General features: G+C 51.9%; 11 protein-coding genes across 11 annotated transcripts; 4 read left to right on the top strand and 7 right to left on the bottom strand.

The window, feature by feature from the left end:
- Positions 1 to 4: 4 nt before the first annotated feature.
- Positions 5 to 920, bottom strand: F5J12DRAFT_24389 (putative RNA-binding protein L7Ae). The gene is made up of 3 exons (XM_051738555.1): positions 573 to 920; positions 445 to 514; positions 5 to 381 (listed from the first exon to the last, which is right to left on the bottom strand). The coding sequence occupies exons 1-3, from the start codon at positions 721 to 723 to the stop codon at positions 102 to 104; spliced, it is 501 nt and encodes a 166-aa protein (XP_051605829.1). The 5' UTR covers positions 724 to 920; the 3' UTR covers positions 5 to 101.
- Positions 870 to 6,287, top strand: F5J12DRAFT_887171 (uncharacterized protein; the record flags this gene model as incomplete). The annotated part of the gene is made up of 10 exons (XM_051747182.1): positions 870 to 920; positions 975 to 1,161; positions 1,211 to 2,944; positions 3,002 to 3,483; positions 3,540 to 4,059; positions 4,122 to 4,505; positions 4,561 to 4,746; positions 4,797 to 4,909; positions 4,958 to 5,864; positions 5,911 to 6,287. The coding sequence occupies 10 exons, from the start codon at positions 870 to 872 to the stop codon at positions 6,285 to 6,287; spliced, it is 4,941 nt and encodes a 1,646-aa protein (XP_051605828.1).
- A 275-nt stretch (positions 6,288 to 6,562) lies between these two features.
- F5J12DRAFT_23638 (uncharacterized protein) lies at positions 6,563 to 9,145 on the top strand. The gene is made up of 5 exons (XM_051738521.1): positions 6,563 to 7,433; positions 7,490 to 7,846; positions 7,897 to 8,082; positions 8,134 to 8,995; positions 9,055 to 9,145. Exons 1-4 carry the CDS (start codon positions 6,654 to 6,656, stop codon positions 8,863 to 8,865), a joined length of 2,055 nt encoding a protein of 684 aa, XP_051605827.1. The 5' UTR covers positions 6,563 to 6,653; the 3' UTR covers positions 8,866 to 8,995; positions 9,055 to 9,145.
- F5J12DRAFT_23536 (carbohydrate esterase family 4 protein) lies at positions 9,146 to 11,039 on the top strand. The gene is made up of 6 exons (XM_051738516.1): positions 9,146 to 9,559; positions 9,609 to 9,880; positions 9,936 to 10,270; positions 10,324 to 10,406; positions 10,465 to 10,702; positions 10,757 to 11,039. Exons 1-6 carry the CDS (start codon positions 9,367 to 9,369, stop codon positions 10,914 to 10,916), a joined length of 1,281 nt encoding a protein of 426 aa, XP_051605826.1. The 5' UTR covers positions 9,146 to 9,366; the 3' UTR covers positions 10,917 to 11,039.
- A 95-nt stretch (positions 11,040 to 11,134) lies between these two features.
- Positions 11,135 to 14,042, bottom strand: F5J12DRAFT_792998 (STE STE20 YSK protein kinase). The gene is made up of 6 exons (XM_051743952.1): positions 13,908 to 14,042; positions 13,475 to 13,676; positions 12,808 to 13,418; positions 11,922 to 12,758; positions 11,740 to 11,873; positions 11,135 to 11,688 (listed from the first exon to the last, which is right to left on the bottom strand). The coding sequence occupies exons 2-6, from the start codon at positions 13,668 to 13,670 to the stop codon at positions 11,421 to 11,423; spliced, it is 2,046 nt and encodes a 681-aa protein (XP_051605825.1). The 5' UTR covers positions 13,671 to 13,676; positions 13,908 to 14,042; the 3' UTR covers positions 11,135 to 11,420.
- Positions 14,043 to 14,183: 141 nt separating this feature from the next.
- Positions 14,184 to 15,053, bottom strand: F5J12DRAFT_23419 (ribosomal protein L35). The gene is made up of 5 exons (XM_051738510.1): positions 14,970 to 15,053; positions 14,786 to 14,837; positions 14,614 to 14,718; positions 14,414 to 14,564; positions 14,184 to 14,358 (listed from the first exon to the last, which is right to left on the bottom strand). The coding sequence occupies exons 2-5, from the start codon at positions 14,821 to 14,823 to the stop codon at positions 14,278 to 14,280; spliced, it is 375 nt and encodes a 124-aa protein (XP_051605824.1). The 5' UTR covers positions 14,824 to 14,837; positions 14,970 to 15,053; the 3' UTR covers positions 14,184 to 14,277.
- A 170-nt stretch (positions 15,054 to 15,223) lies between these two features.
- On the bottom strand, positions 15,224 to 17,279 carry F5J12DRAFT_902191 (alcohol dehydrogenase; the record flags this gene model as incomplete). Its single annotated transcript, XM_051748266.1, has 12 exons — positions 15,224 to 15,558; positions 15,612 to 15,634; positions 15,690 to 15,772; positions 15,823 to 15,895; positions 15,951 to 16,118; positions 16,170 to 16,383; positions 16,434 to 16,531; positions 16,577 to 16,621; positions 16,669 to 16,802; positions 16,859 to 16,909; positions 16,966 to 17,046; positions 17,100 to 17,279. 12 exons carry the CDS (start codon positions 17,277 to 17,279, stop codon positions 15,224 to 15,226), a joined length of 1,485 nt encoding a protein of 494 aa, XP_051605823.1.
- Positions 17,280 to 17,462: 183 nt separating this feature from the next.
- Positions 17,463 to 19,709, top strand: F5J12DRAFT_711417 (aspartic peptidase domain-containing protein; the record flags this gene model as incomplete). The annotated part of the gene is made up of 12 exons (XM_051740703.1): positions 17,463 to 17,662; positions 17,713 to 17,743; positions 17,803 to 17,821; positions 17,873 to 17,905; positions 17,957 to 18,006; positions 18,053 to 18,073; positions 18,126 to 18,181; positions 18,233 to 18,492; positions 18,541 to 18,736; positions 18,788 to 18,910; positions 18,957 to 19,070; positions 19,136 to 19,709. The coding sequence occupies 12 exons, from the start codon at positions 17,463 to 17,465 to the stop codon at positions 19,707 to 19,709; spliced, it is 1,677 nt and encodes a 558-aa protein (XP_051605822.1).
- A 780-nt stretch (positions 19,710 to 20,489) lies between these two features.
- Positions 20,490 to 21,825, bottom strand: F5J12DRAFT_23663 (uncharacterized protein). Its single transcript, XM_051738526.1, has 3 exons — positions 21,639 to 21,825; positions 21,346 to 21,579; positions 20,490 to 21,297 (listed from the first exon to the last, which is right to left on the bottom strand). The coding sequence occupies exons 1-3, from the start codon at positions 21,696 to 21,698 to the stop codon at positions 20,548 to 20,550; spliced, it is 1,044 nt and encodes a 347-aa protein (XP_051605821.1). The 5' UTR covers positions 21,699 to 21,825; the 3' UTR covers positions 20,490 to 20,547.
- Positions 21,826 to 22,146: 321 nt separating this feature from the next.
- Positions 22,147 to 24,008, bottom strand: F5J12DRAFT_792975 (Ribophorin I). The gene is made up of 6 exons (XM_051743951.1): positions 23,670 to 24,008; positions 23,416 to 23,619; positions 23,065 to 23,361; positions 22,606 to 23,013; positions 22,420 to 22,558; positions 22,147 to 22,369 (listed from the first exon to the last, which is right to left on the bottom strand). Exons 1-6 carry the CDS (start codon positions 23,960 to 23,962, stop codon positions 22,244 to 22,246), a joined length of 1,467 nt encoding a protein of 488 aa, XP_051605820.1. The 5' UTR covers positions 23,963 to 24,008; the 3' UTR covers positions 22,147 to 22,243.
- F5J12DRAFT_792970 (ribosomal protein L22/L17) lies at positions 24,003 to 25,190 on the bottom strand. Its single transcript, XM_051743950.1, has 5 exons — positions 25,124 to 25,190; positions 25,001 to 25,067; positions 24,720 to 24,945; positions 24,455 to 24,662; positions 24,003 to 24,361 (listed from the first exon to the last, which is right to left on the bottom strand). Exons 1-5 carry the CDS (start codon positions 25,143 to 25,145, stop codon positions 24,123 to 24,125), a joined length of 762 nt encoding a protein of 253 aa, XP_051605819.1. The 5' UTR covers positions 25,146 to 25,190; the 3' UTR covers positions 24,003 to 24,122.
- Between the last annotated feature and the right edge of the window lie 5 nt (positions 25,191 to 25,195).

Below are 25,195 nucleotides of genomic sequence, written 5' to 3'. Positions count from 1 at the left end.
TGGCACCGGTTCGGTCAACACAAAAAGCCCGGGGCATTGCCAAGTGCCAAACGTTAAGCGTACTGAACGAAGATGCGTTTTGTACTGGGCGTATATTAAGCTCAGATAATGACTTTGGTGTCAAGCTTTGCTACTTCCCGTCTACACTCTTCGTACACTTCCCGGTAGTCGTCTTCATTACCACCCTCTGCATCCTTCTGAACTTTGCGCTTCTGATCTGGACATACCATGACGCAACTCGTCGGTCGTTTAGTCGAGCTCGCGTGTCCGAGTTCCTCCTTCGATGGTACAAACACGTAGGGTATTTGTGCTTCCTCCGCGAGCACGGGTAGATGCGAAATAATATCAATTGGGTTGATGTCAGCGGCGAGAATGAGCAAGCTGTACGGAGGAACATGCAGGTCAGTTGCACAGATGTGGTAACTGCCAGTGGTGTCTACCAACCCTCTTTCTCCCTTGCGTATACCCTTAACCACCTCCTTTACGCCGCGTTTCACCTGCCTGGCCTTGGAGGCTGTGGAGGGGGAGTTGCCATCGACATATAGACACACACGTTGGTGCAGCGAGCCCACCTTTCTTAACCGTCTTGTGCAGCTTTTTCACCAGTTTTTTCTGCGCCAGTGGACTGGCGATGGGGGAAAGGTCTTCCAGCGGGATGATGATTTCGTCCTTTTCTTTTTCCTTCTTGTCTTTTTTCGATTTCTTTGGCGAAGGGGAGTCCATGCCTAATATGCCCCGATGAGGTGGGTGATGGTGTCTTTGTTCAAAGGCAAATACATATCCCAGATGAGTTCTATCGCGACTTGGTCTGCAGCGTGGGATATTTTTCGTCACGCGTCGACTCGCGCCCGGACCGAGTAACTTTAACCATGCCAGACAAACGCAGAGGCAGGGCAACGCGTAGCGCTAACCCACCATCGGTAAATCAGCCTGTTGCTAGTGCTCTGAGCTGGGGGTATCGAAACTTATTGCAGGCTACCGTCCAGAAAACCCTCCGGGAGCATTTCCAGAGAAATGCTCATTCTCTCCAAGACTCTGTGGCTCCAGTGGGAAGCCAAACCAAGAAATCCGTGGATATCATTCACGTCGATACAGAGACAAGTGACGAAGAGCGCCCAGTAGTAGATCCCACGTCCTCTCGTACGGTAGCAGCCAAACAAGGTGCGTTCATCTTTGGGCTTGGGCGAACTTCACCACCCTTGAAATGTAGGGCATACTTCCAACAAGTTATATCCACTGTTTGTCAGACCTTACCGAGAGAAGCATCCCACTCAAATCATCGATGTCGATGATGATGAAGCTTGCACCTCTTCGGAATGTGCAACTACCGAGGCCGAGTTGCCTCCATTGTCACAGGGCTCCCTCCACTCGGACTTCAGTCGCGCAAACCTAAGCTCCCGCGCCTCTTCTCCCCTTTCTTCTGTGTCAAGCCTTCGTGCCCGTTCTCCCAGTCCCCTCTCAGCCAGCCAAGCTAAATCACTCAAAAGTACATCCTCGGGGTGTCACAATCCTAACAAGAAACCAGTACGATCTAATTCACGCGTCCCATGGGGCTCTGGGGCCGTAGCACCTTTCCCTGATCGAGAGTCTCAGCATGTTCGTGGTACATGGTGTTCTTTTTCCGCTTCGGGATCCCCGCTGGGAGGTAGATCATGCTCTACTTCTAAAACGCGCCGTGATGACTGGTCTTTGAGCTTCCTTACCAAGCAAACGCATGACGGGATCGCTCCATATTACGATCATCAAGTACAATTGTGGTGGCAGCACTCGTCCCATAATGACCAAGAGGATCTCTTGCTGGAGACGACTGAGGATCATGCTACTGCTCACCCTGCCATCTCTCGTACTCTGCCTGACCTCCACACTTCCAATGCGACCGGTGACATGTGGACCTATTGCTTTCGTCCGAAACGTGCGAAAGAGGTGCTAGGCAACGAGCAACGCGCGGTTTATTTGCGAAGTTGGCTCCGAGCGTTAGAGCTGCGTTCGCATGTTCAACGGACAGCAAACCATGGGCAAACGGACACCACTAACAGGCAACGCAGTAAGTGTGAACCTGCAGGATCACAACCACGAGGCGAGAAGCGCCCCCGCGTCGTCCGTGCGATCACCAAACGGCGAGGTCGAAAGAAACGAAGATTTGGCTCAGACGACGAGTTGAATGATTTTGTTTGCAGTGACGGTGACGATATCTCCGATGTTCCTGCCTCTGAAGAATCAGAGGACGAGTTCGCGTTCTGCCAGCAAACTTTATCCAGACTCCATCGGCAGGATAGCTTGCGCTCACAACCAAGTAGTACCCCTCCTATTGATCCTGCCCAGCTGTCGGGTAGTAGCAACCGTGCAATAAGTGATGCGAACGAAGCGCTTGCGGAGCCTACTTTTTCTGACACTCTGTCCAACACACTGCTTATTGCTGGCCCGCCAGGGTGCGGTAAGACCGCTGCGGTCTATGCATGTGCAGAGGAACTGGGGTGGGACGTCTTCGAGGTATACCCGGGTATAGGTCGGCGTACTTCCGCAAATCTAGACTATCTTGTTGGTAACGTGGGGAAAAACCACATCATTCAAGTATCGCAGAGTCGTTCCTCCAGGCGACAAGGGGAGCAAGGGTCACCAGCAACTCTGTCAACCTTGTTTGGTAGGGGCAACCAAGAATCCGTTGTACGTAGAACGAAAGAGGGGTCGATGGATGATCCCATTGGCATAAGGGTCGAAATCCCTGATGCTATTGGCGCGACGAACTGTGTGTCCGAAAAATCGAGTAAAATTGTGGGTCCTCGCTCCCCGAAGCCAACCGTTGCCGAGGCTGAGCCTACTGTTCGACAATCACTTGTGCTTCTGGAAGAGGTCGATATTCTGTTCAAAGATGACGCCGGCTTCTGGCCTGCTGTGGTCGACATCATACGGGACTGCAAAAGGCCGGTTGTAATGACATGTAATGGTGAGCTTCCCCTGAAGGAATGGCGCAAGGGTCTGTGCTGATGGGTGCTTTGCCAAGATCTGCGGCTAGTTCCAATTACAAGCTTGCCATTGCAGACTATCCTCGTTTTCGAGTCTTGTCCGTCTCCACTGGCGGTTAGCTACCTCCAGTCTGTGATGGTTGCCCAAGGTTGCCCTGTTCCACGCGAACGCCTGATGGCACTATATGAAACAACGCCTACCATAGACGGGATAGACGTGCCAGAACCACCCCTATATCCCAGAACTGAGCCACTGCCTTCTCCCGATCTCAGGCGCACGATCACTCAATTGCAAATGCTCTGCTTGAGTGCAGCTCGTGGATCAGCATCAAACATGCTTCAAGGAACTCGTGAGGCTGGAGGACACGTTCGGCGATCAGGTCGACCAATTTCCGTTGAGTCCAATGCCACTCGTTTGCCATCAACTGAATGTGAACGGTGGCGGCGAATGAGCAAGCACGCGGACCTTCTCTCGTTTGTAAACAGCAACCTGTGCAGGGCACCGTTGCACACGCCGGAGGTGATGTTTTCGCGAGGAGCTCCGTTTCGCCGTTGTGACTGATTGCAGTTGTGCAGGCCTTGAGTTTGAGTATGACCGAGCCCACGCTTGATGATGAGCTAGGACACAATATACTATTCATGGACGGTTGCGTTTCCAACGGAAGGGAAGGGTTAGCGTTCTACCACTATGATGAGCTCATTGCGCAAGATGCCATCCTGCTTTCACGTGGTATACACGAGGAACTGAACACGGATCCGACGGCGGCGTCGATCAACCCCGCGGCTAGGCTAACGACTGAGGAGGCGGAAATCTTCCGATCTCGCGTGGCATATCAATCTGAGATCGCGGGCGCGTTGCAGCATATCATCCAACCGCCAGCACCTCTGATGCCTCAGAGCAGCGTGTTCCTGGATTACATACCGTGGGTGAGATACATGGTCGTGGTTGATGACAATCTCGAACAGATGGCACGAGATGAAGTGGCAAGGGCAAAATCCGGGAGGTTGACAAGGAACAGTATGAAGACGAGACATATCCGAAATATCGAGCTGGATGAGAGACAGCAGGGAGTGCTGATGAGGACGCAGCTAGACGGTTGTTTACAGGTTGTATAGAGAAGGGGGACAGCTTGGCTTGAATGTAACCTGATTTGGTAGAGTTGGCTGGGCCACGTGTGTCCCCGCTAAGTCACGTTGCTCAGCGCCGAAAACGGCAAACTGTGTCGTTCTATAACGTCGACTTTCACATCCCTGCTTGCTCGTCCTCCTCACTCTGCCCCCTCCATCGCGGGCTGTCTGTGTCCATGCCTGCATCGGCGACAATGGCGACTACGATAAGACACGAACAACGGTCGCTGCAATCACCGTCCTCAGACCACATCCCGGCCACCATTTCTCATTCCCAAAAAGATGCGTCCAGACACTCCCCCGGCATCTCTCTTCCACCCCTCGATTACCTCCAGCAACAACGAAGGGGCTCCGTCACCGATCCCTCTCTCCATGCGGCATCGACCGCCCCCTCCACACTGCGCCATTTGGATGGTATCAATGTCCTCCCTATCATCTCGTCTCCCGTCACTCACCCACGCCCCGACAGGACCGCGTCCAGCGGCAAACTACGTGTTCGGCGACAGCAGCCTCTCCAACATCAACTCCGAACCATCGAACAAACAGATGCGCAAAATATTGCGGTCACCATCGCCCGACAGAGATCACGGTCACTCCGTGAACGGCAAGGGCGTCGCGAGCCCCCGTGCGTCATCCCACGCGAACGGAAATTCCAGTATGTCCTCCCATGTCCTCCCTAATCAATCCGTGAACCACTCTACCTAGGAAATATGAGCTCAGGGGACCATATGCACATCGACGACAAGCAGTCACCTCGGACGAGTATTCGGCATCAGGATGATAGTGATTTTAATAACTCAAGGCGGCAATCGATAGCAGTGAGACAACCTGCCTCGTATCCATTTCTTCTCTCATTGCCCGACTAGACCTCCTCGGATTCACAGTACACACACGGCACAAAACGCAAGATGTCCATAGACAGAGAAGCGGCTACAGCCGACGATACGGACTCTCAGCTGGTTGGTCCCGGGATACCCAGCTCCAGCAACGTGGATCTTGAGGACCGTGCGCCCAAACGCAGAGGGTCTGCCGTAGACACCCATAGGGTAGCGCAGCTAAGCATATACGATCACCGACGGCATTCGATACATGCTGGGGCGATGGTATCTGGTCCCGGTGTGACAGGAGGAGGACCCGTAGGCAATGGCACGCAGTGGTGGCCTGACAGACGAGACTCGTTACCTGCCATTCTCTCGAATGGATCCAGTGGCTATTCCTCGGCGTTTTCCGGTGAACAACCACATGGACGACCGTCCGCACCCACAACGTCTGGTAGCATGGCGACTTTCGTGTGGCCTGCAACACAACATCCGGATGGCCACCCAGACCCTAATATACAAAGTCATACTCGTCCGTTTGAACCTCAGACTCTACCAATGCCCATCATGCACCCAATGACCTTCCCTCCGGACAGACGTATGTCTGTCCCAGAAAACGCCACGTCTGCCGTGGGCCCAACCAGACATGTACGCTCCAGGTCACGCCCACCCTCTCGCCAGTTACGCGAACCTGCGCAGTCTTCTGCCACGCAGGCAGGTACCGCAGCCTCGACGGAAGAGCCTTCCACGGCTCCGCCGTCGTCCACAACTACTCTGAAACCAGCCAAGGAGCCCGGAACGACTCCTTACTCGCGCTCGCCTGAACTTCGAGTATCTCACAAGCTCGCTGAGAGAAAGAGACGTAAAGAGATGAAAGAATTGTTCGACGAACTAAGAGACCAGTTGCCCGCTGACCGTGGCATGAAAGCCAGCAAGTGGGAAATTTTAAGCAAAGGTGATTGAACAGTTCTTTCGCTGACACGAGACTGACCCCATCCTAGCCATCGACTTTGTAAACAACCTCAAGCAGAGTCACCAGGATATGGCCCGTGAGATTGACATGCTAAGACATGAACTTGACAACGTGCGACAAGGCATGCCCTTTGGACCCAGTGGAACCCCACATCCTATTGTTTATAGCCAAGGACCAGTACCGGGACCGTACCCTCCACCACCCCCCGGCACGATGCCCCATCCCCCGCCTCCCCACGCCCATCCTCCACCTCATCCACAGCCCCAAGCACGACCGTCTTCCTCGGATAATGGCTACCAACCTGGTGGCGGTCCACCACCTCACCAGCAACCAGCCGCTGGTGTTCCTGGCACAAACGGTACGAGTAGTATACCTACGAGTAGGGTGGAAGGCCCTCCTACTTAGCCCCCGTCGATGCTATGTTTCTTTTCCTCTTTCTTTTTTCCTCTGCATCTCGTGTTGTGTCGGAATTTGTGTGTTTGTTGTCGATTATGGGCATTTCGTTTCTTCTCCGTGAATCATTTCCTCTGACAAGATTTGATGTATATAACCTTTGCACTTACCCCACCACCAGCATCTGACTATGTACGATCCAAGGGACATCTATTTTTTCCTCTGTACTTGTTGGATTGAATTGGATTTGTTTGCCAAGAAACGTTTTTGTTGTGCTTACGAGATACCCATACGCTGTGGCGGTGCAACCTATGTTGCCTGCGACATTCGCCCTTTGAGGGGAACAAGCCCGTGTTTCGTGTCTGACTGTTTACTAGCATGGCCCCAAAGTCTGCCGAATCTTTACTCTTCCACAAGAAGAGGCCACTTGTCAAGAAAGAGCCATCTGCTACCCCTCCAAGTGGATCACAGGGCACGTCCACGCCCGGCACTCCTCGCAAATCTGTTCCTTCTCGTCTGCAACCCGTCGTTGACGCAGATGATGGCTCAAAACTCCCAGAGGGCGAATATTCGGAATACAAACTCATGTCGTCCGCACTCAACGGTTGGAAATACGACGTAATGCGATTTGACTCTCGAAAGTTAATAGATATATCGACATGGGAAGCGCCTATCAAGTTGAACAGGAAAGAATTGAGGAGACAGGAAACGGTGGAGGAGCAGGTACCAGTAAGACCGATGCTAGGCCCCGACGGGAAGCCTGTCATTGGCACGGATGGCAGACTCGTCATGGTAGATGCGGACGGGAGACCAATCAACAGTGGTACGGGTGAGGAGTCCGTGAAAGAGAGAGATCAGAAGGGAAAGGGAGTTGCTAACGGAAAGAAGAAGGTACAAAAAAAGACGCGGCAGGTATTCAAGGTTCCGGAGGACGTGAGGCAGCTTAAGAGGGAGGAAAGATACCCATGGGTTATGGAAGATGCACGACGTAATGAAGTCTGGATTGGACAATTAGAGGAAGTCTCGAAGGCGGAGACTCACGCCCTCCTCATGCCTGCACAACAAGACGTTTTCAAGTTCGTTCCTGCACACAGATGGTACAAATTTCACAAGAAACCCAAACACCATATTCCTGACCTACAAGAGGCGGAGTCACTGGTGGGTTTTTTCGTGTTCCCGTTTTGTGCAGACCTGCCATTTCCTGAATGCCTTAGATGGCTAGGATACAGAAGAATAAGGACCCAGAACGTTGGTTGCTCCATCGAAGACATGGTCAAGGTCCTTCTGCAGCAACGGCGGCTATGTTCAAAGCCGATCCTGATGCTGTGGTTGGTGGTGCACCCCTCGTCTATAATGTATCCCAGAGTCGGGGCCCCGGAGGGCGGTCTCTGATGAGTGTAAACAGGGGTTCGCGAGGTCTCGACGAGGATGAGGAAGGGAATAGTCGGCGGGTGAAACAGGAGGACGATGGCGAGGGTCATCTGGATGAGCAGCTATTTGACGATGATGTTGCAGACGACGATGAGCATGAAGCTCAGGACATGGATGATGAAGAGGCCAAGGAGCTTGAGGTGAGTTGTTTTTCATTTCCGAGGGTTTCTATCTATTGATCCCTTTCCAGGAACGATTAAAGCGGGAGTACAAATTAGCCAACAAACAGCGTGACGGCTACGTTGACGAGTCTGATGATGAAGAGGGTGACAGTCAGCTGACGAAAGATGGTAAATTCCTGAAGAAGCTTGTGCGTAAACTGGATAAAAATGTGGCATATGAAAGTGATGAAGAACGGGATCCGTACGCGAGCTCGGTGAGTCTCTGTTTCGTTTGTCCGCTTGCCTGTTCTTGACGTCGGGGACAGGACGAAAACGAAGAAGAGGAAGAACCTCCGCTCGTGACCAACGAGCCAGCCATTCAGCCACAACCGCAGCAGACCAAGAGTCGTACCCCTTCGCAGCAGCCTCCTTCTAAACCCTCCCAACCTTCTGTCGTCAACGCTGCTAACGGCGTTGGGTCACGGGCTGTCTCACCGGCACCTGCTACGGGTATGGGTGGCCATTCTGTTGTTGCCAAACGAGCAACCAGTCCAAAGGCACCTAAACCCAGTGTCAGTCGAGGAAACAGCCCACTGGGTGGGACATCAAGTCGTGCTGGGAGCCCTACCGGAAGTCGTGCCACGAGCCCCGCTGCGAGTTCCGGCAGGAGTCCCGTTGTTCCACCTCCAGGTAGCGCTGCGACGTCGCAAAAGCGTAAAGCGACAGATGATTTGAGTGGTGTAGCATCACCGACTCCAACGAGCAATGGTAATGCACAACCGAAACCCAAGAAACGGAAGCCACTGCCGACTGGACCTCCAATCGAAGGAGAATTAGAGGAAAAAATGTTGATTGATTGGTTGCAGAATGCTCCCAATGCAACGACGCGGGATTGTATCCAGCACTTTACGCCCTACTTGACGAGCGAGGCTAAGAAGGCGAGGTTCACCGCTATGGTGAAGGAGGTTGCACAGTTGAAGGGTGGTATTTTGATCCTGAAGAATGTGTTGCGTGGAGAGTCAGCAGCGGGGTCACCGGTGCCTACAGGTGCGGCGTAGACTGACATACAGCTATGGGTCTTGTTGTTGGTTGTACTACAATCAAAGTGTCCGTCGGTAATGACATTCTACCTTGCACACTGAATAGCACGACAGGAGTATGTTTTGTACGAGGATGCAGTTACGTAAGGTAACTCGTTCTGTTCGGTGTAGTTGCATCTTTCGTGCTGAAGTCGTTGTCGTTTTCAGGTTAACACTTTCTTGCGGTGAGACTGAGAATATGACGATGAAAACTTTGCCCTGGTGAGCTGCAAGCGTGGCCCGCAAGTCGGAGCCCCTGTCTTTTGATCGAGAAACAACCTCAAAGAGGAAATCCAAGTAACTTGGTTGGTATGTTGTGGTGGCTAACGTTTGGTTCACTTTGCAGGACGGAGAGTACAAAATGCCAGCCGCCGCTGTCGTTCCCTCTTACCGCTTCCTTCCTTTCTCCCCCCCTTCACCCGGCCAACGTTTACAGCCTAGATAACCCCCCCTCTCCTTTTGATCCCTTACCGACTCGCTATGTCAAGCCTTCTTTTTCCTGCCCTTCTTCTTGTCGGCCCTGCGGTCCACGCATTTGGTATTGTTGGCCAATATCACCCCTACGGCCTTACGCCCAGCACTTGGTACCAACCCGACAGTCACCCAGTCCATGCCCTTTTCCGGCGGGCCAGCGGGGACGACGGCGTCGCGTACGCTTCGGTAGGGTCTCCCGGTAAGTAGTCTTGCTCATCCCCACGCCCCGCTAATACACCCACCACTAGAATGGTCTAAAGGCTTCCCTGCCGACCCTGGATCCATGCAAAACATGCCCCAGGCTTGGCTTGACGCCCTCAATAAAGCCGTCGCGGCTGGCAAGATTCCCGATGTCCCCGTCACCACCACTCCCCCTGGTTCCAATCCAACATACCCTGACGGCTATGATCCAATGAGTCCCGACGTATGCTCTGCCACCTACCAGTGCAGGATCCCGGATGATATCTGGGACGGACCCGATGGTTACCTTAGCCTCAGCTTTGATGATGGTCCGTTGCCGGTGAGTGGTCATCGCGAACTGTGATTCCCTTCGCCTTTGATTTACAGCTCTGCAGCCGTCCCCCACCCTGTACAAATTCCTCAAGCAGAAAGATCAGCACGCGACGCACTTCTATATCGGCACCAACATTCTTCAGCATCCCGACTGCTTCAAGATGGCGTGGGACAATCAAGATGATATCGCCGTTCACACGTGGACCCATCCTTACATGACCACGAAGACGAATGAAGAGGTCCTCGCGGAACTTGGATGGACGATGCAACTGATCCATAATTCGACGGGGGGGCGAGTGCCTAAATACTGGAGGCCGCCCTATGGCGATTCTGATATGCGCGTCCGTGCAATTGCCAAGGAAGTGTTGGGTCTCACTACTGTGATTTGGAACCAGGAGTAAGCCATCGTACTCCTTAACCTACCTTACTGCGTACCTCACCTTCCCTTAGTACCAATGACTGGAGTCTCTCAGATCCGGTTCCTATCACAAGTATGGACAAGATCGCTACCCAAATGCACACGTGGTTGACCGGTAAGTTTCCACCTACCATCAATCATACCATAAAACTCAGACAGCCGCATCGTTTCAGGTCCGAAGAAACCCGGTCTCATCATCCTCGAGCACGAGCTCTCTAACCAATCTGTGCAGGCCTTCATAGATGCTTGGGACCTGGTCGTCAGCAACGGGTGGAAGACGACGTCCGTCGCACAGATGGGAGGTAGCAGCGCGTACCAGAACTCCTGGAACGCGACTTCTCCGGTCACCCAAGCTAAAGTCGCTGACCTTTCGGTCCACCCCCCGCCGGTGCAGGCGGTTGCATCCACTACGTAAGAGGTCATGCTGGTAGCCCGTGCTTCTCACTTGCCCAACCCCTGTTGTAGGTCTCAAGTCAAGGCCATGCCGTCGCCATCCGCCCCCGCTAAATCTAGTAGACCTAATCACGCGGGCAACAAGAGTTCCGCTTCGCATCACAGCGCGACATTAGCCACCCTCGGCATAGCCGGGTTGGTGGTGGTAGCGACAGTCTACGTTCTTTCTTGAACAGTCACCCCTCTTTTTGGACGCGTCCGGCATGCGAACCACATACGTACATTTTACACCTACTATTTTCATTACTACCCTCAGTGTCGCACTTCATTCTTCATACTTGTATTCGTCATCCTACATCGTCATTAATTCACATTTCACATCTTGTCTCGTATACATCACCTGCCAGTTAGATATGTCGTAGCCGTCGCATACTTGCTTCATACATCGGAAAAGCAAGCTCAACGCGATTCATTACGCTAAACGGACGAAGGGTCCTTGTGCCAAAGAAGGCCGTGTGTGTGGTGTAAAAGATGTAGACATATAGCGAAGAACCATACAACAAACGTGATCACGACGAAAGAACATCGACGCTGGAAGCGGGAAGCGCAACGTACGTAGTCCCGTGGCAGAGATCCACCACATAGCCAAGGGCGGAAGTACACGAAGCCGATAGTTAGGTATAGTAGCGGAAGATACTTCACAAGGAAACTGCAACACTGAGAGCTGGATGCGCGATCATGATGACAGGATGCTTGGCCACTTGATCCGAAGACCTTCCAACCAACGCATGTAAAGTAACTCGGCGATCGGTGATTTCCGCATCTGAGTAGTGTCATCTGTCTTTCCTGGGGCTGACGCGCTGGAGTCCACTGGCAGACCGGAAACATCTTCTTGAACTTCGGTGACAACGAGACCCTTTGCGGTCATCTCACTTTTGCGGATGATCCGCTTATGGGGGAAAAGACCACGAGCGGTCTGTACGTGCTGTCGCACTACAGGGTTCCTGATTCAAATAGAGTCAGAATGTGCACAGAAAGAGCATTGGTAAACCCACTCGTTAATACCGGATAGGATGTCGAGGATAACGCTGTAAGAAAGGGCTGGATTGATGTCCCTCAAGTCCGTAAACCCTCGGGTTATCATGCTTAGCGACTCGATCTCCCGGGCGTCCATGTCGTCGCAAATGGCCTGCAAAATGCTTGGGGTAGCCGCACAGGCAAAAACGGAAAGACTTACGTTTTGAAGAACAGGAAGGACAACATCGTTGATCATTGCCCTTCCCGCCTTCTCAGACTCGCCTGGTCTCCGCTTCGGGGGTACTCGGTTTTTCGAAGGTGATGTTGGTGACGTAGGGGACAAAGGAACATCATCTTTGCTACGTATGCTCCCCACGTACTCTGCCGAATGTTTCAAAGAGCTGGTAGTGTCGACTTTCTTAATTGGGCGAATGGTATCCAGGCCAGTGCCTAGGTCTGCCTCTCGCATGACGGTACCAGCACCAGTCGTCTTGTGTCGTGCTGCATATGAGGAGCGCCTTGGAGACCGCACTGAACCACTGTAAGCTGGAGGTGCGCCAAGGGTCTCGGTTTGGCTATCTTGTAAGGAGGTTACAAGATCGGCGCTCTCCGCTGAGGCATCACCATCTTGGGGAACAACGTTGATTCTGACAGTCGAGTGTGTCGCACGCGAGTTTATTCTGACGGAATTTGGATCTATGATGGTGCTTCCTTTGACTGCGCCTCCGGTATCGAAGGACTCTTGATCTTCTTCATATACCGACTGGTCGTCCACTGTCAAGTCGTCGATTTCTATTTCAGGCACAAGGTCTTTGGCTGCACTCCTGAACGTCCCCATCACAGATGTGGATTTAATGGTGTCGAAGTTCCAGTCGCTGCGAATAGTATCGTTGTTCTCCCAGTTAATGGTACCACAAACTGTCGGTGAGTATACTTGTGCTTTCGGTCGCGACTGAACGCGATATTCCTGATAACGTTCAATGAGCTCAGTAAGGTACGACGTTTTCTTCGCTCCCTTGATGAATCTATGCTGTAGGAGTTCTCTTGCAGTAGGGCGCTGGCGACTGTAAGAGGTAGCACATAGAATCCAACACCGTGCACCTTACCTTTGCGGGATCCTTCGTGAGACACAAAGAAACAAATTCCTTAAAGGCCGGGCTAAAGTTGCCATCGAGCACCGGTGGTTTTGCCTTGGGTATAAGGAAAAGCACCCGCATTGGGTGGTACTCTGCCAACGGTGGCTCTCCTTTGGCCATCTCGATTGCTGTAATACCTAGACTCCACATGTCTGCTTTTGCATCGTACCCGGCCTGACGAATGACCTCTGGAGCCATCCAGAAGGGGGTGCCGACAAAAGTGTGTCTGAGGGTACTTGTCAGTTGCGCGGCAACACCAAAGTCGGCCAGTTTGACTTTGCCAGTAGCTGAAAGCAAGACATTGGCAGCCTTGATGTCGCGATGGATGGTGCCTTCTGAATGCAAGTAATCCAGGCCGTGCAGAAGTTCACGGCAGATAACGGCGATGTGAGCTTCGGAGAATGGTCCCGCCTTCAGCAGGTCAAGACAGGAGCCACCCGCGAGGTACTCCATGACAATCCAGAGCTTATAAGCGACGACGAAAGACCCGTAGTAACGGGTGACGTATTCCGAATCGCACTGCGCCAGGCTAGCGATTTCTTGTTGGATCTCTAGGATGTCATCGTCGGAATCTTCGAGGTCTGGTGGGAATAACCATGTAACTAGACGACGGGCGTAAAATATCGCGAGGGCATACCAATCTGCTTGATGGCAACAATTTGCTTCGTCTCGTTGTGCATTGCCTTGTAAACGACGCCAAAGCTGCCGGTGCCAAGTTTCTCGAGCATGGTATATTGAGTGGCGGGGTCGTTGCTGGAAACAGGGTATGGGTCACCGGCCGCACCTCCTCCATCCGGGCTCAACCGTGGAGACACTGGGGGAGAGGATGTCATGCTTGGCTGTCGGGAAGAGTTAATGTCAGTACGGGAGGGCTTTCTGAGACGATTGCCAGGGGGAGACATGGGAGCACGAGCCAAAGCTGAGAATACATATCGGGTGGGTCAGACTGCCGTGGGTGCATGAGGACATGATCCAGTCCATGCCCAACAAGGGTACTCCCCTACACGTGGTCCTGCGGGATACTTCCCATTGACCTGATCTTGACAAGATCCAACGACACTCCCACTCACCGACGTCCTCAGTTTTGCTCACGAACGACAGTCTGTCGGGGTGAGAGTAGTATGGTAGCGAACGCAGGCTCGATACCTTTGCTGGAAGACAGTGAAAAGACGACAGAGGGCAGCACGAGTGTGATTGATAAACGTCATTTGGATGGTGACGTCTTCTGAGATCTGAACATAAATTGTATCCATGCGGCGCCCGCTACTCCAAAGATAGTAATGCTACTTGCAGACTTCGCCTGCTGAAAACATCGCACTCTCAAAACGGAGGTCCAGCAAAGGATGTTTTGCATATCGTGGCCGGGTGCAGGGCATACGGAATATCAACGTGGAAACAGTAAATCATCGGCATAATCGTGGACTCTCCTGCCCCACCAACTCATGCCTTCACTGCATACTTGCGGATAGGGAAGTGAATGTCTTTCTTATGCTGCTTCACTGTCTTCAACGACGCCTCGTGCTATACACCCATATACATCAGAGGCCATCCTCAACTTCAAGTGCCATTTGCATACCTTAGTTAACCGTCTCCGGATTGCACGCGTCTTCTTCGGTCGGAGGTCGAGTGGGAGATACTTCTTATTTTTGTAGTATTCCCGCAGGTTTTGCCGTGCCTTTTGGTTCATCACTGTCAGCACCCGTGCAATCGACTTCCGGACAACATTGCTATCGGCGAATTAGACAGCGCTTGCCAGCTTCAAACCAGAGGACGTACATCTTAGTAAGTTTTGAGGGGGCACCTCCGACAATCTTCTGCACGCGGAGGCTCAGGAGCTCACCCTTGAGCTCATTAAGTTGCTTGGTCAAGTCATTTTTTGACCTATGTTTTCACGGAAGAAAAGCAGTATCAGTAAAAAAGTAGATACGATTGACTCTTTGTAACTCACTTGGATTGGAGCTCGTAGGCCTTGACTTTGCCGGGCATCTTGAGAGGTTGGGCTGAAGACAGCGCAGTGGTCAGTCTACGGTCAGCGAGATCGCGATGGTGGATAGGAACAGAGGAGGGGCGTTCAAGCACTCCAACGAGCGACCCCCCATCACGTCCCGGTAGCGATGCGAGCTGATACTCACCTTGAAGCTGTCGGACGAGGTTGTCTGTGGTGGCGGGCGATAATGTTCGGCTTACGCGATACAGAACTATACAGTTTAACGATAATCAACTCCCACGCTGCTCCCGGCGGTAATGACCCCGGCCACGGTCGATCACGAGTACTTGTTTCAGGCAACGAAAATCAAAAATGCGACTTTCAAGACAACACTACCCCCTCGCAAACATACGATGCGGAGAGAGAGAATGAAAAAGCGATGTGTCAACCGAACCCCCCTCAGTATTCAAGTGATGCCTCCAGGATACGTGTCAGATGCTCCCGCCCATCTTCACCTGCAACATCGCCAATATTCGGGGCAAGGTCCAGCACGCGTCGCTGGGGAATTGTGCCATCGACGAGTATTGGCACGTCTTCCTTAGTATAGCCGACCGCCTTTAACCCACGAGGTACACCGAGGCCGTCAAGGAAACGCGCAATCGACTCATACAGATGGGCACCGATTTCGGAATCAGGGATGCTAGTTATGGAGGGGTCCGTGACGGTTGTGTTATTGAAAATGGCTAATGCTTCACGGTGACGGTCAGGTGACGAAGGGGCCGTGAACTGGAACACTGAATACGAAACGATCAGCTTCCTCAAAAAGAGAGATAGCTTTCGACCATACCTGCGGGCCCTGTCAGGGCGACACTTTTGTTTTTGCGATTGAGAATTACGCTGACATGCAACCAATCACTGTACTGACCTTATGCCGTGAGGAATGATAGGGTGGTTAACTTGGTATCCTGGATGTTTGTATTTCGGTCCTTTCTTGTTCAACCCGGAAATCTTCCGCGTGATGAATACAGCGGATAAAGCTTGCAAACTGAAGATCTTACAGGATAACTCATTCCATGACATAAATGCACGCCGGCGTTGCCAAACCCGATACCAGCAAAGGATGCTGCCAGGCTATGTGGACGATATTCATTTAAGGGAGTTCTGATGAACGACTGCGAACACGTACAGCATCTGGCTTCTTGCTTCGTGATCGGTCCTGTCATTGGCAACGCGAGGCAGGTATTTCACTGTAGTTTTGAGCGCCCACATAGAGAAAATGTCAGCGACCGGATTACTCCCTTGGTACGCAGGCCTCAGAATCGGGTTTGCGGGGCGAGGTGTCCGTTCCGTGTAGCTTTACAATGGTCACTGCCGGAAACCACTATGAAGTGGGAAATAAACGCACGGGATAGCTGTGTAGCTTTCCAGACTATGGAACAGAACATCCAGGCCTGCACTGATGTGTACCTCCGTAGGACAGCTCTCCGTGTTTGCGGTATCCACGATTCCAAGTACTGGTTTGAGAGCACGGTTCGCGATACCAGTCTTGAATGCACGGGAAGTTACGTCAAAGATTGCCGTCCCAGTGGTTTCAGATCCAGTACCGGCAGTGGTCGGGACTACGCCGCATGAGTGCAAATGCACCAGCACCGACAGAAAGAACACTAACCTGCAATAAGAGGTTTGAGACTCTTCTCGATTGGGTGGCCTTTGCCTATGGGAGCATTCACGAAGTCCATTAAATCGGCATCTTTGTACACGGTAAAACTTTGGCAGGGGTCAGCAGGGTAGGGCGCTACAGAACTGGCTCACAGATTAGCTGTTTTGGCGGTGTCGATGACGCTCCCCCCTCCAACACTATGCAAACTCTGTTGGTGATCATATTCTCGAGAAGGAGCACTCACGCCAGGAAGTGACTGAAATCGCGTTCACGGGCCCATGATATGGCTCTACGCCAGCTCTCCTCCGTAGGTTCGGAAACTACTTCATCATATACTTCAAATGGAAGGTCTTGCTGAGACTGAAGGGATTCGATGGCCTTCGGAAAGCAGAATGATGAGCTGACTACAGACCAGGCTGAGTGCTAGCTCTCACCGTCTGCAGCGGCTTGAGCTTGGCCACCACGGGATCAGTGAAGACCCCAACCTAAGATTACAATATTGAGGGCGACTCCACGCAGGGTCAAACAGTAAGGGACAAACCTTGCGAGCTTTCATGTTCTTAAGATCCATCCCGACCTCACGGGTAACGCCTTCCCCAAATCTCAGGTTGGATGCAGCAACCTTGTAGTGGGTCATTGACATCGACGCACACAATAAGTGGATGATCCTAGTACCTCGAATGCATATTCCTTTTGAACCGCGTTCACAGGCGTCGCAAGCTTCCTCAACTGTTGCAGTCCCAGGGGGGCATGAGCGTGGGCTGCTGACCGACAACCATGACACGGACAAGCAGACTGCGACTGGGCTGCGTTAATGAGACGGAATATGGCACTTCTCGTCGCAACGGGTGCCATTCTCACTTGCAATGATGCTGAGAGACCCGGACTCGCAGCGCCGGATTCCCCACACGCGACAATATAATTAAGCGGGTGCGGGGAGCACGTGACCCTTCTCAGATGAGCCTAGCCCTGGCCGCAGTCCAAACGCGCATTTGCTGGTCCATCCTTACTGACCGACCGACACTCGTTTACAGCTCCATGCAACCAGTCCTTCTTTCCTTGTTAGCCTTGGCTGGCTTTTCCATGGCTATCAAAATACCAATACAGAAGGTCGAGAGCTCGCGTCTGGACCGGCGAAGCGGTGGTGCTGCGGTTTCCGCGCCGAAACCCTTTTCAAAGCTTGTCAACAGTCAGATCTTGGCTGCTTCTTCGTCCACCAATTCTACCTTGTCACTGAGGTTTGTCTTACCTGTGTCCTTCACCACCAAGGAATCTGAGTAGACTGCAGTAACGTGCAAGATGTCATTTATATCGCTAATGTAAGCATAATGTTGCGCTTTCCTACAGAACTTAGCTTCATCGAACTGTGAACTGTTAGGTTACTATTGGAGGTGTCGGTGAGTAGCCCGTAGCCAGTTTTGCAACCTAAAACGTAGTCCGCGTTTCAGAATATCCTGTGCAACTCGACACAGGCTCGTCAGGTTCGCCTGTTGTATCTTGCCCCCCAGTGCTTTGGTGACATTTCGTTTTAGACTTATGGGTCCATCCTACAACTACACCCTTACCCAATGCCACACTCACTGTGAGTAGGAAATTCGCCTATTGCACTCCCTACTCACTAGCGACAGTCAATTTCACAAAACCTAACGGTTGGTGGCACTCTCAATGGTAGTTATTTGCATGACTTTATCGCCAATTTAGTATGGCATAGGCTGGGCATACGGCCAAATTGCGTATGCACAGGCGGAATTTGCAGGGTGAGTACTTTCTGGCTTCGTCACAATTTGTTCCTCTAACACTTCAATTAGGATATCCGTTTCCCAACAAGCTTATCTAAACGTCTCAGCGGCGCAGAACCCGGCGCTGTCTTATGGTGCCGCGGGTGTTATGGGCCTCGGTTTCAATTCACTTTCTGTTATTGACGGCGTCATAAATAAGACCGGTGCCTCAACAGGACGGACACTACTCTACAATCTCTTCCAGGATAATCCAAACGAACCTAACTTCATTGCATTCTCTCTCCAGAGTTCTACTGATGATGATGGCATTCAGGGAAGTTTTGCTGTCGGTAGGTAAAGCTTTCCTTGTTGTGATTTGACTCACGATCGCCTTCTAGGGGAAACGGACCCCCAATATTCTAACGTGACTAATACCAACAAGATTCCTACCTGGCCGGTCTCCTCCCCAACAAGATGGACCGTACTATTGGACTCGTTCATTGTCGGTACGCAGACGAACGACGTATCTTCAACCGTTCCAGGGGTGGCATCGAACAAAGCAGTTGTGTTACTTGACAGTGGAACATCTTACACGTGCGCCGGTTACTCGCCTTTCGTGTTCTTGATAACATGTTTTTTATGCAGGTATGCGCCAACTGACGTTTGCACTGCAATTTATGGTGGTGTGGCCGGTGCCCAATATGACTCCAGTATTGGACAATGGACCGTCCCCTGTAACGCCGAAATAGACATGGCCCTCCAGATCGAGTATGTTGTCCTCGGTATTCGCTGTGCGTATTTTGACGGTTAGCAGTAACCAGATCTTTCCCATCCATCCACTTGATGTCTCACCAACAACCCCGGGCGATTCCAGTACTTGTGTGGGATCCTTCCTTCCCCAAACGGACTCGGTCGGTGCGGGACAATTGTATGTCATTAGGGCTAGGCGCATTCGGCGGATGAGCTTACTGACGAGTTTATTAATACCCATAGCGATTGGCTAATTGGTGATAACGTCCTGCGTTCTGTCTACGCTCTCTACGACTTCGGCGACTTCGATTCTTCGGGCAACATGGGCAATCCTTACATCCAGTTGTTAGCGCTCGTTGATCCCAATCAAGCTTCTGCGGAATTCCATGCCGTCAGAGGTGGTACTCCTCTAACTAATATCACTTACAATGTCTCGAATTCTGGCAGCGGCGTCACCACGGTCTCACTCTCGACTGACGTTGCTAATACCATCGCCAAGTTGTCTCAGTACCTTCCAGCGATCCTCGGTGTCATGGCATTAAATGCCCTCGTTCTCGTCGTGCTCACAATTGTTGGTTTCGTCCTGCTGTGCAGGCGTCGCAACAAGGTTCGAGCACGAAAGACACCAGGCCGCCTCAGTCCTATGCCCTTGAGTCACACCTCCCTGAACAGATTTTCGGGTATGCCAGAGCATGCTGGTCCACATACTTACGAGCCTGTATCAATGGCTCTGACAGAAGATACACTTTTCGCCCCCCCGTCTCCGGCGTTCAAAGGGGAAGCAAGATACTCAGAACGTCCAAAGTCAGTAGCGTAGTGCTGTCGTGAGGTGTCTTGTACGTGATAGAGTTATGAGATGTTTGGGTGCCAATACATGGGACTTTTAACGGACACTACTATCACTTGTTCTGATGTACATAACTAATCGTATTTCCTGCTGCGGTATCCGATTATTGCTCAGGTCCTATTATAGTAGCTATGTGTTCTATTTATCTGGATCGTCATCATTCGCGTTTGGTAGTGCGTCGTCGTCCCCCTTGAAACTCCAAGCACGTCCCAATGGTTTTCTGTGTTCGTCAGTGGCGGCCTTCTCGTTGTCACCCATCACCTCTTCAGCCGTTTGAAGGAGATGATTCCATGTGCGGTATTTCTCCGCAGGCACCTCACCTCTGAGGTAATTGATGATACGAATCAGAGGCATGGCCACTCTTGTGCGATAGAAAGCATCTGCCTTGGGATTCTGGAGCATTGCACCAAGATCCACACAATCAGCTAGCCACATGGCATGCTTATAGTGATCAACAGCCTTGGTCCCGAGGGCGGTGCGCATGATGAACGACATGGTCTCCAAGTCAGGGGGGTGGTTGGAATTTGCGGACCGCTCCAGAAGCTTGGGAGGTCCCTGTTCTCGATTCGAGTCCTGGAAAGAGGTTGCTCGTATGCCCGTCATGAGCTCGAAGCCCCGCATCAACCTGGTCCAGTCCCCATTACGCCAGCACGCCATGAGCAAAAGGTGGTAGGTTTGACGGTCTGGACGTAACTTTGGAAGCTGGTATACGGCGTCGTTCTCGAGGCACCATTCTACGACTTCAGAAGCCTGCAGAGATTCGTCCGGTGATCCACGTCTCGCAAGCGCGGAATGCGCGCGTAAGAGTTTATGAATGTGACTCCTGTCGACGATTTGACGCTCGTGCAGGTTTGTCAAAGTCGAGTCTTTCGATGACCTGCCGCATGAAGTGCACGCAAAGTTTGTACCTCTGCATGGTATTGCAAAGAGTAAGTGTCACGTCAAGAGTCCAGGGGGTGAGAAACCTGGAGAGACGAAGCGTTGCGCGCTCGCCGAACATAGCGAAACCAAGATGTTTCGTAGCTATGTCAAGGGCTAAGGTTTGGTCACTCGCCCGACCGCGTGTTAATGCCCTGATCGCAGCCCCAATGACACGGGAGTCCAGCTCAAAGCCTCTTTGCTTCTGTACAGCCTTCTCGACCTGAAGCCAGATATACTTCGCGTCCGAATTGGCAGTGTTGGATACGGATATTTCGTCATTGGTATCAGAACGTCGTTCTTGACACTTGGTAATAGCATCGAACATGGAACAGAACAGATACTTGTCCGGAGCGAAAAGTCCCTCAGCGTCCATCGCAAAGAAGACGTCAAAAATCTTCTGTCGATCCCCGACTTCTCCCAGTATGGATAAGTAGAATACCAGAGGTACTGTGTTCAGTTCCCTGGTGTTGTCGGGTTCGTGGTACTTGACGGACCTTACGTGATCCATGTAGTATCCGTAGAGGGTATGGGCATTGGCAAGTTGTTTGGAATGCTTCGACCAATCATCAATCTGGCTAAGTCCCTTGAGAAGCGTAGAGAAAGTGGCAGCATTGGGAGAGAAGCCCCTGCGCTTCATCTGTGAAGAGCTCAGTGGAACCTCTGAGCAATTTAAGGGTATGCTTACGTCTGTGAAGACTTCATAGGCACGCTTATAACGTCCAGCATTTGTACACAAAGAGATCATCGTATTCCATACCGATGTGTTCTGTGCATCTCTTGGTGTACTCTGCAGACGTCGAAAAGCACCGTCCATGTCGCCTTGACCACACATCTGCTGCAATTCCAATGCGAGGTCATACGGTTTAAGCAGCTTCACTGGAGGGCGGATATCGTCCTTAGTTTTTGACCCTTTGGGAGCCTCAATGTAAGCCGGATTCCGAATAGCCTTGACCGTGCCCCCACAATCAGTTGACGTACTAGTTTCATCCCAAGACACTTTCTGAACACCGACGGAGGTTGCTGCGCGGGAGATCTCATCTAATACCCGTCCTGCGACTATCGACGGCGCGTCACGGAAACGCGTTTCACGGGTGGGGGGAAGAGGTCTCCCCGAGTCCCCCGCAGTTGGAGTATGCGTGTAGGAAGATCGTACTGGGCCAAAATTAGCGGGATCTACACGAATATCCGGCAAGGGGAGTCTCTTCGGATGCGTGGAGGACAGCTCCTGCGAACGGGGAGAAGGGACTGGAGACCGTCTGGGTACAGGTTTGGAGGAACGTTTGTAAGTATCATTACGTTTTGACTCGGGCAGTGGACGGTGAAAAAGTAATGGTTGGCGATTTAGAGGGGCACGACCCACTGCCGCAGAGGTTGTGAAGCGACACGGAGACAGCTGTAGACTTGCGTGGGACGATAAGGACGACGTTCTCAAACCATGCTGGGCACCCTGCAGCATCTTGGACGTTCCAAGGCCCATCTGCCTCCGCAAGTAATTTCCATAGGCGGGGGAATTCATGACATAATATGAATCATCCTTTTTGGTATTGCCCCTGTAGAAGCAGGCTAGTCTATGTAAATGTACATCAACGCCTATGCAGCCTCAAGTCTACACGTTTCGCAGTGAAGCCAAGCATAAACAGGCCAAAGAACATTGTCCCAACTGCGAGTGGCTTCCGAAGGTGTGCGAAAAACGGAAGACTGTACGAAACCTGAACGTGTGTTAGATATAAAGAGTATACAGTCGAGACAACGCTCGTACGTAGATCATTCCAGTGTGCTTTCCAGTCAACTTCTTGTATGCGAGTGCGACAGCCGGACGGCCGATCGTATCCAGGTATGTGATATGAGTGGAAGCACTGCTTGATAGCGCCGGGAAAGGTGAGATGAACTCGATGTTGCTATTTGACGGTCATTCGGAATCTGAACAAATACCGGGGAATCTTACCTAGCTCCTTCAGGCATGATAATCTTGACTATCGCTTCATCCACAACGGAACCAGGGATATGCGTTGTCACCGGCACAGCAACGATATACTTGCCGTTGGCCGCGTCCCAGCTGACCGAGTCCTGCAAGGGAGTATCGAAGCCGAGCGTGAAGGAATAATTCCATCCGCCAAGAAGAGGATAGCGAGGACGCATATCAAGGATGCTGTTCTGGGTCGCCTTGCTATTCTTGGGCACGGACGGTGCTACGCGTAAATTAGAGGTGGATACATTACCGTTCAAATCATAGTAGTACACATTAGTGACACCAGGCGGAAGCTGGAGGATCAAGCGATTGAGCGTGTGTGGAGATAAACGCCCAAAGAAGTTCTGGCTTTGGTACTCCAGGCGGGAGAACTGGCCTTTGAGCCTGGGAGTAACATTGAATTACCCGATTACGCATCAAGGTAAATAAACCTACGCCGGACCAGCATTGTATAGGTGGATCTTATCCTCGACATTCAAATTGGCGCCCCAATGACTGATTTCAATCGAACGCTCGAGGTTTTTGACCTCCAAAACAGGATAGTCAAAGTTGTAGTGGACGGAAATAGTTTGTTGATGGTTGGAAACGAACTCCACGTCCGCAGAGGGGTGAATGTTGTGATAAGGACCATACGTTATGGTAGCTCCTGACTTGGTCACCACAGCGCCATCTCGGACGAATTCGTCGACGTCTTGCGGAGTGGAGTAGGAAATAACGTCGGGGGATAGAGACCTGAAAAGGCATCAACAAACAAAAACGCGTTAAGACGAAGCCATTCGATCGCACTTGACTTTAGTACGCTGGACGAGAGTATTGTACGGACTGAGAACAAAGAGGCCTGTCTCGTAGTTAAGAAGCTGCGGGTCGGTCTGGGCTGCGCGCTCGGGATGCGGACGCGTCGCGTGTGTTTGAACGGACTCAAAAACAAGGTTGAGAGTGCCATTGGCAGACAATTGCCTTGGCAAATTCACGGCTATCAAACTGGAGGCACTTGAAGATAAACGTCAGTGCTGCGGCGACCATGAGCAGATGAACCTCACGCTGCATCATCCTCGTCAAGAACAGTTACGACGAGAGGGTTTGCTTGGCCCTTGACCTTGGCCTCCATCCAGCTTGTCTTTTCTTTCTCATCTTTGGCGAGTGCGATGTGGTACACTGTCTGGCCAGCTTCGAGTGCCTTGATAGCGTATGTCGTGCTGACGTGGACCACTGACCCACCCAGCTCGATGGTGCGCACAACAGCTGTGTTTTCGAAGGACGGCCCAGCTAGAGACAGAGAAGGTAGGAGTGAACCTGCGACTAGCAGACAAAGTATTCGCCAGCTCTGTAGCATGTTTGGTGGTGGCTCGTGCAGGCACCGCCGACGTTGAAGCCAAAGAATGTATAGTGTTGTTTATAGTAGGCAACGACATAGCCTATGTACATAGCCGCCCAACCCCTAAGCGACAGGGTAAATACTATTCGATAAGACTCAGCGTCTTCCGAGATGTTGGCTACCACTGCCAGAAGGATGCAGGATTACGCAGAGGGACATCTTCCCTCACCAGACCAGCTGAAACAATCCTCTTCAGCCGCCGTTCTCGCTGTTCCTTCACAACCTGGTCATAGGTCTTTCCTGGTCGCAGGATTACATGCAATCGCGAATCAGGATGGACTCGAATACCAAACTTTCCCCTTCCACGGGGCTCCAGCCGCTTAAGTCGGTTTTCCCCCTTGGTCACCCAAGCTTCCGCTGCCAGGACAAATCCGAGACAAGCCGGCATAGCACCAAAGGTGATAATTTAATGCCTCCGATGGCTCAGTAGAGGCGGAAAGAAGCACTCACAGACAACTAATTTTGATGGGTCCATGTTCTTGTACACAGTCGCGTGTAGCTTAGCCGTGGCAAGCATGCTCATTATCCGGTTACTTGCGCGTTTTTCACTGAATTGCATCTGCATGATGGCGTGATCAATTGGCTTTCCGGATATTTGCCTCCCAAGCATATTCAATTTCCTGTGCGAGATTTTGAAGTTCGCCGTGGAGTATTTGTGCTAAGTCCGAAGGTCATTTTCAAACGCAAAATTTCCGAGACATGTGGGTGGCCGAACCTCAGGAGCAGACTGCTTCTCGACCACTTCTGGTGCTGCCTCGGCGACCTTCTTCTTCTTTTGGTGCTTTGTGCTCCCCTCGATCAGCTTTGCCTCCGTGAAGGCTTCTTGCTGAGCAGGGACAAGATCGGCAGTTTCCTGTTTGGGGGCATCTGGCGCAGTAGATTTACGGACTGAAGGAGCAAATTTCTGTTGGATCCATTGTAAAGGGTTGAAGTTGCTAGAACTGTCAAGGGTTGAGGGATACGACTGAATCCATCCGTTCGGGTGGGAGGACTCACAGACGTCGGCCATCCCACTGCACGATCCGAGACCGCTGCGATTGCAAACGCTGCACACCAACACAAGCTGTAACATGCAAGCTTCATAAAACATTAAGCCGTCAGGACAAATCTCCGGCGCACCTCTCCTTGTCAAGGACTGCATCCCTTGGACGGAACGGGTGGGACACGCGCAAAAGGTGTCACGGAGCCGTG

The sequence above is a fragment of the Pisolithus orientalis genome (genome assembly GCF_024613125.1).
Source record: "Pisolithus orientalis strain OTSU chromosome Unknown F5J12scaffold_1, whole genome shotgun sequence".
Taxonomy (NCBI): Eukaryota; Fungi; Basidiomycota; class Agaricomycetes; order Boletales; family Pisolithaceae; genus Pisolithus; species Pisolithus orientalis.
The sequence above is the reverse complement of the archived record's forward strand: the minus strand, read 5'-3'. Positions and strand labels throughout refer to the sequence as shown.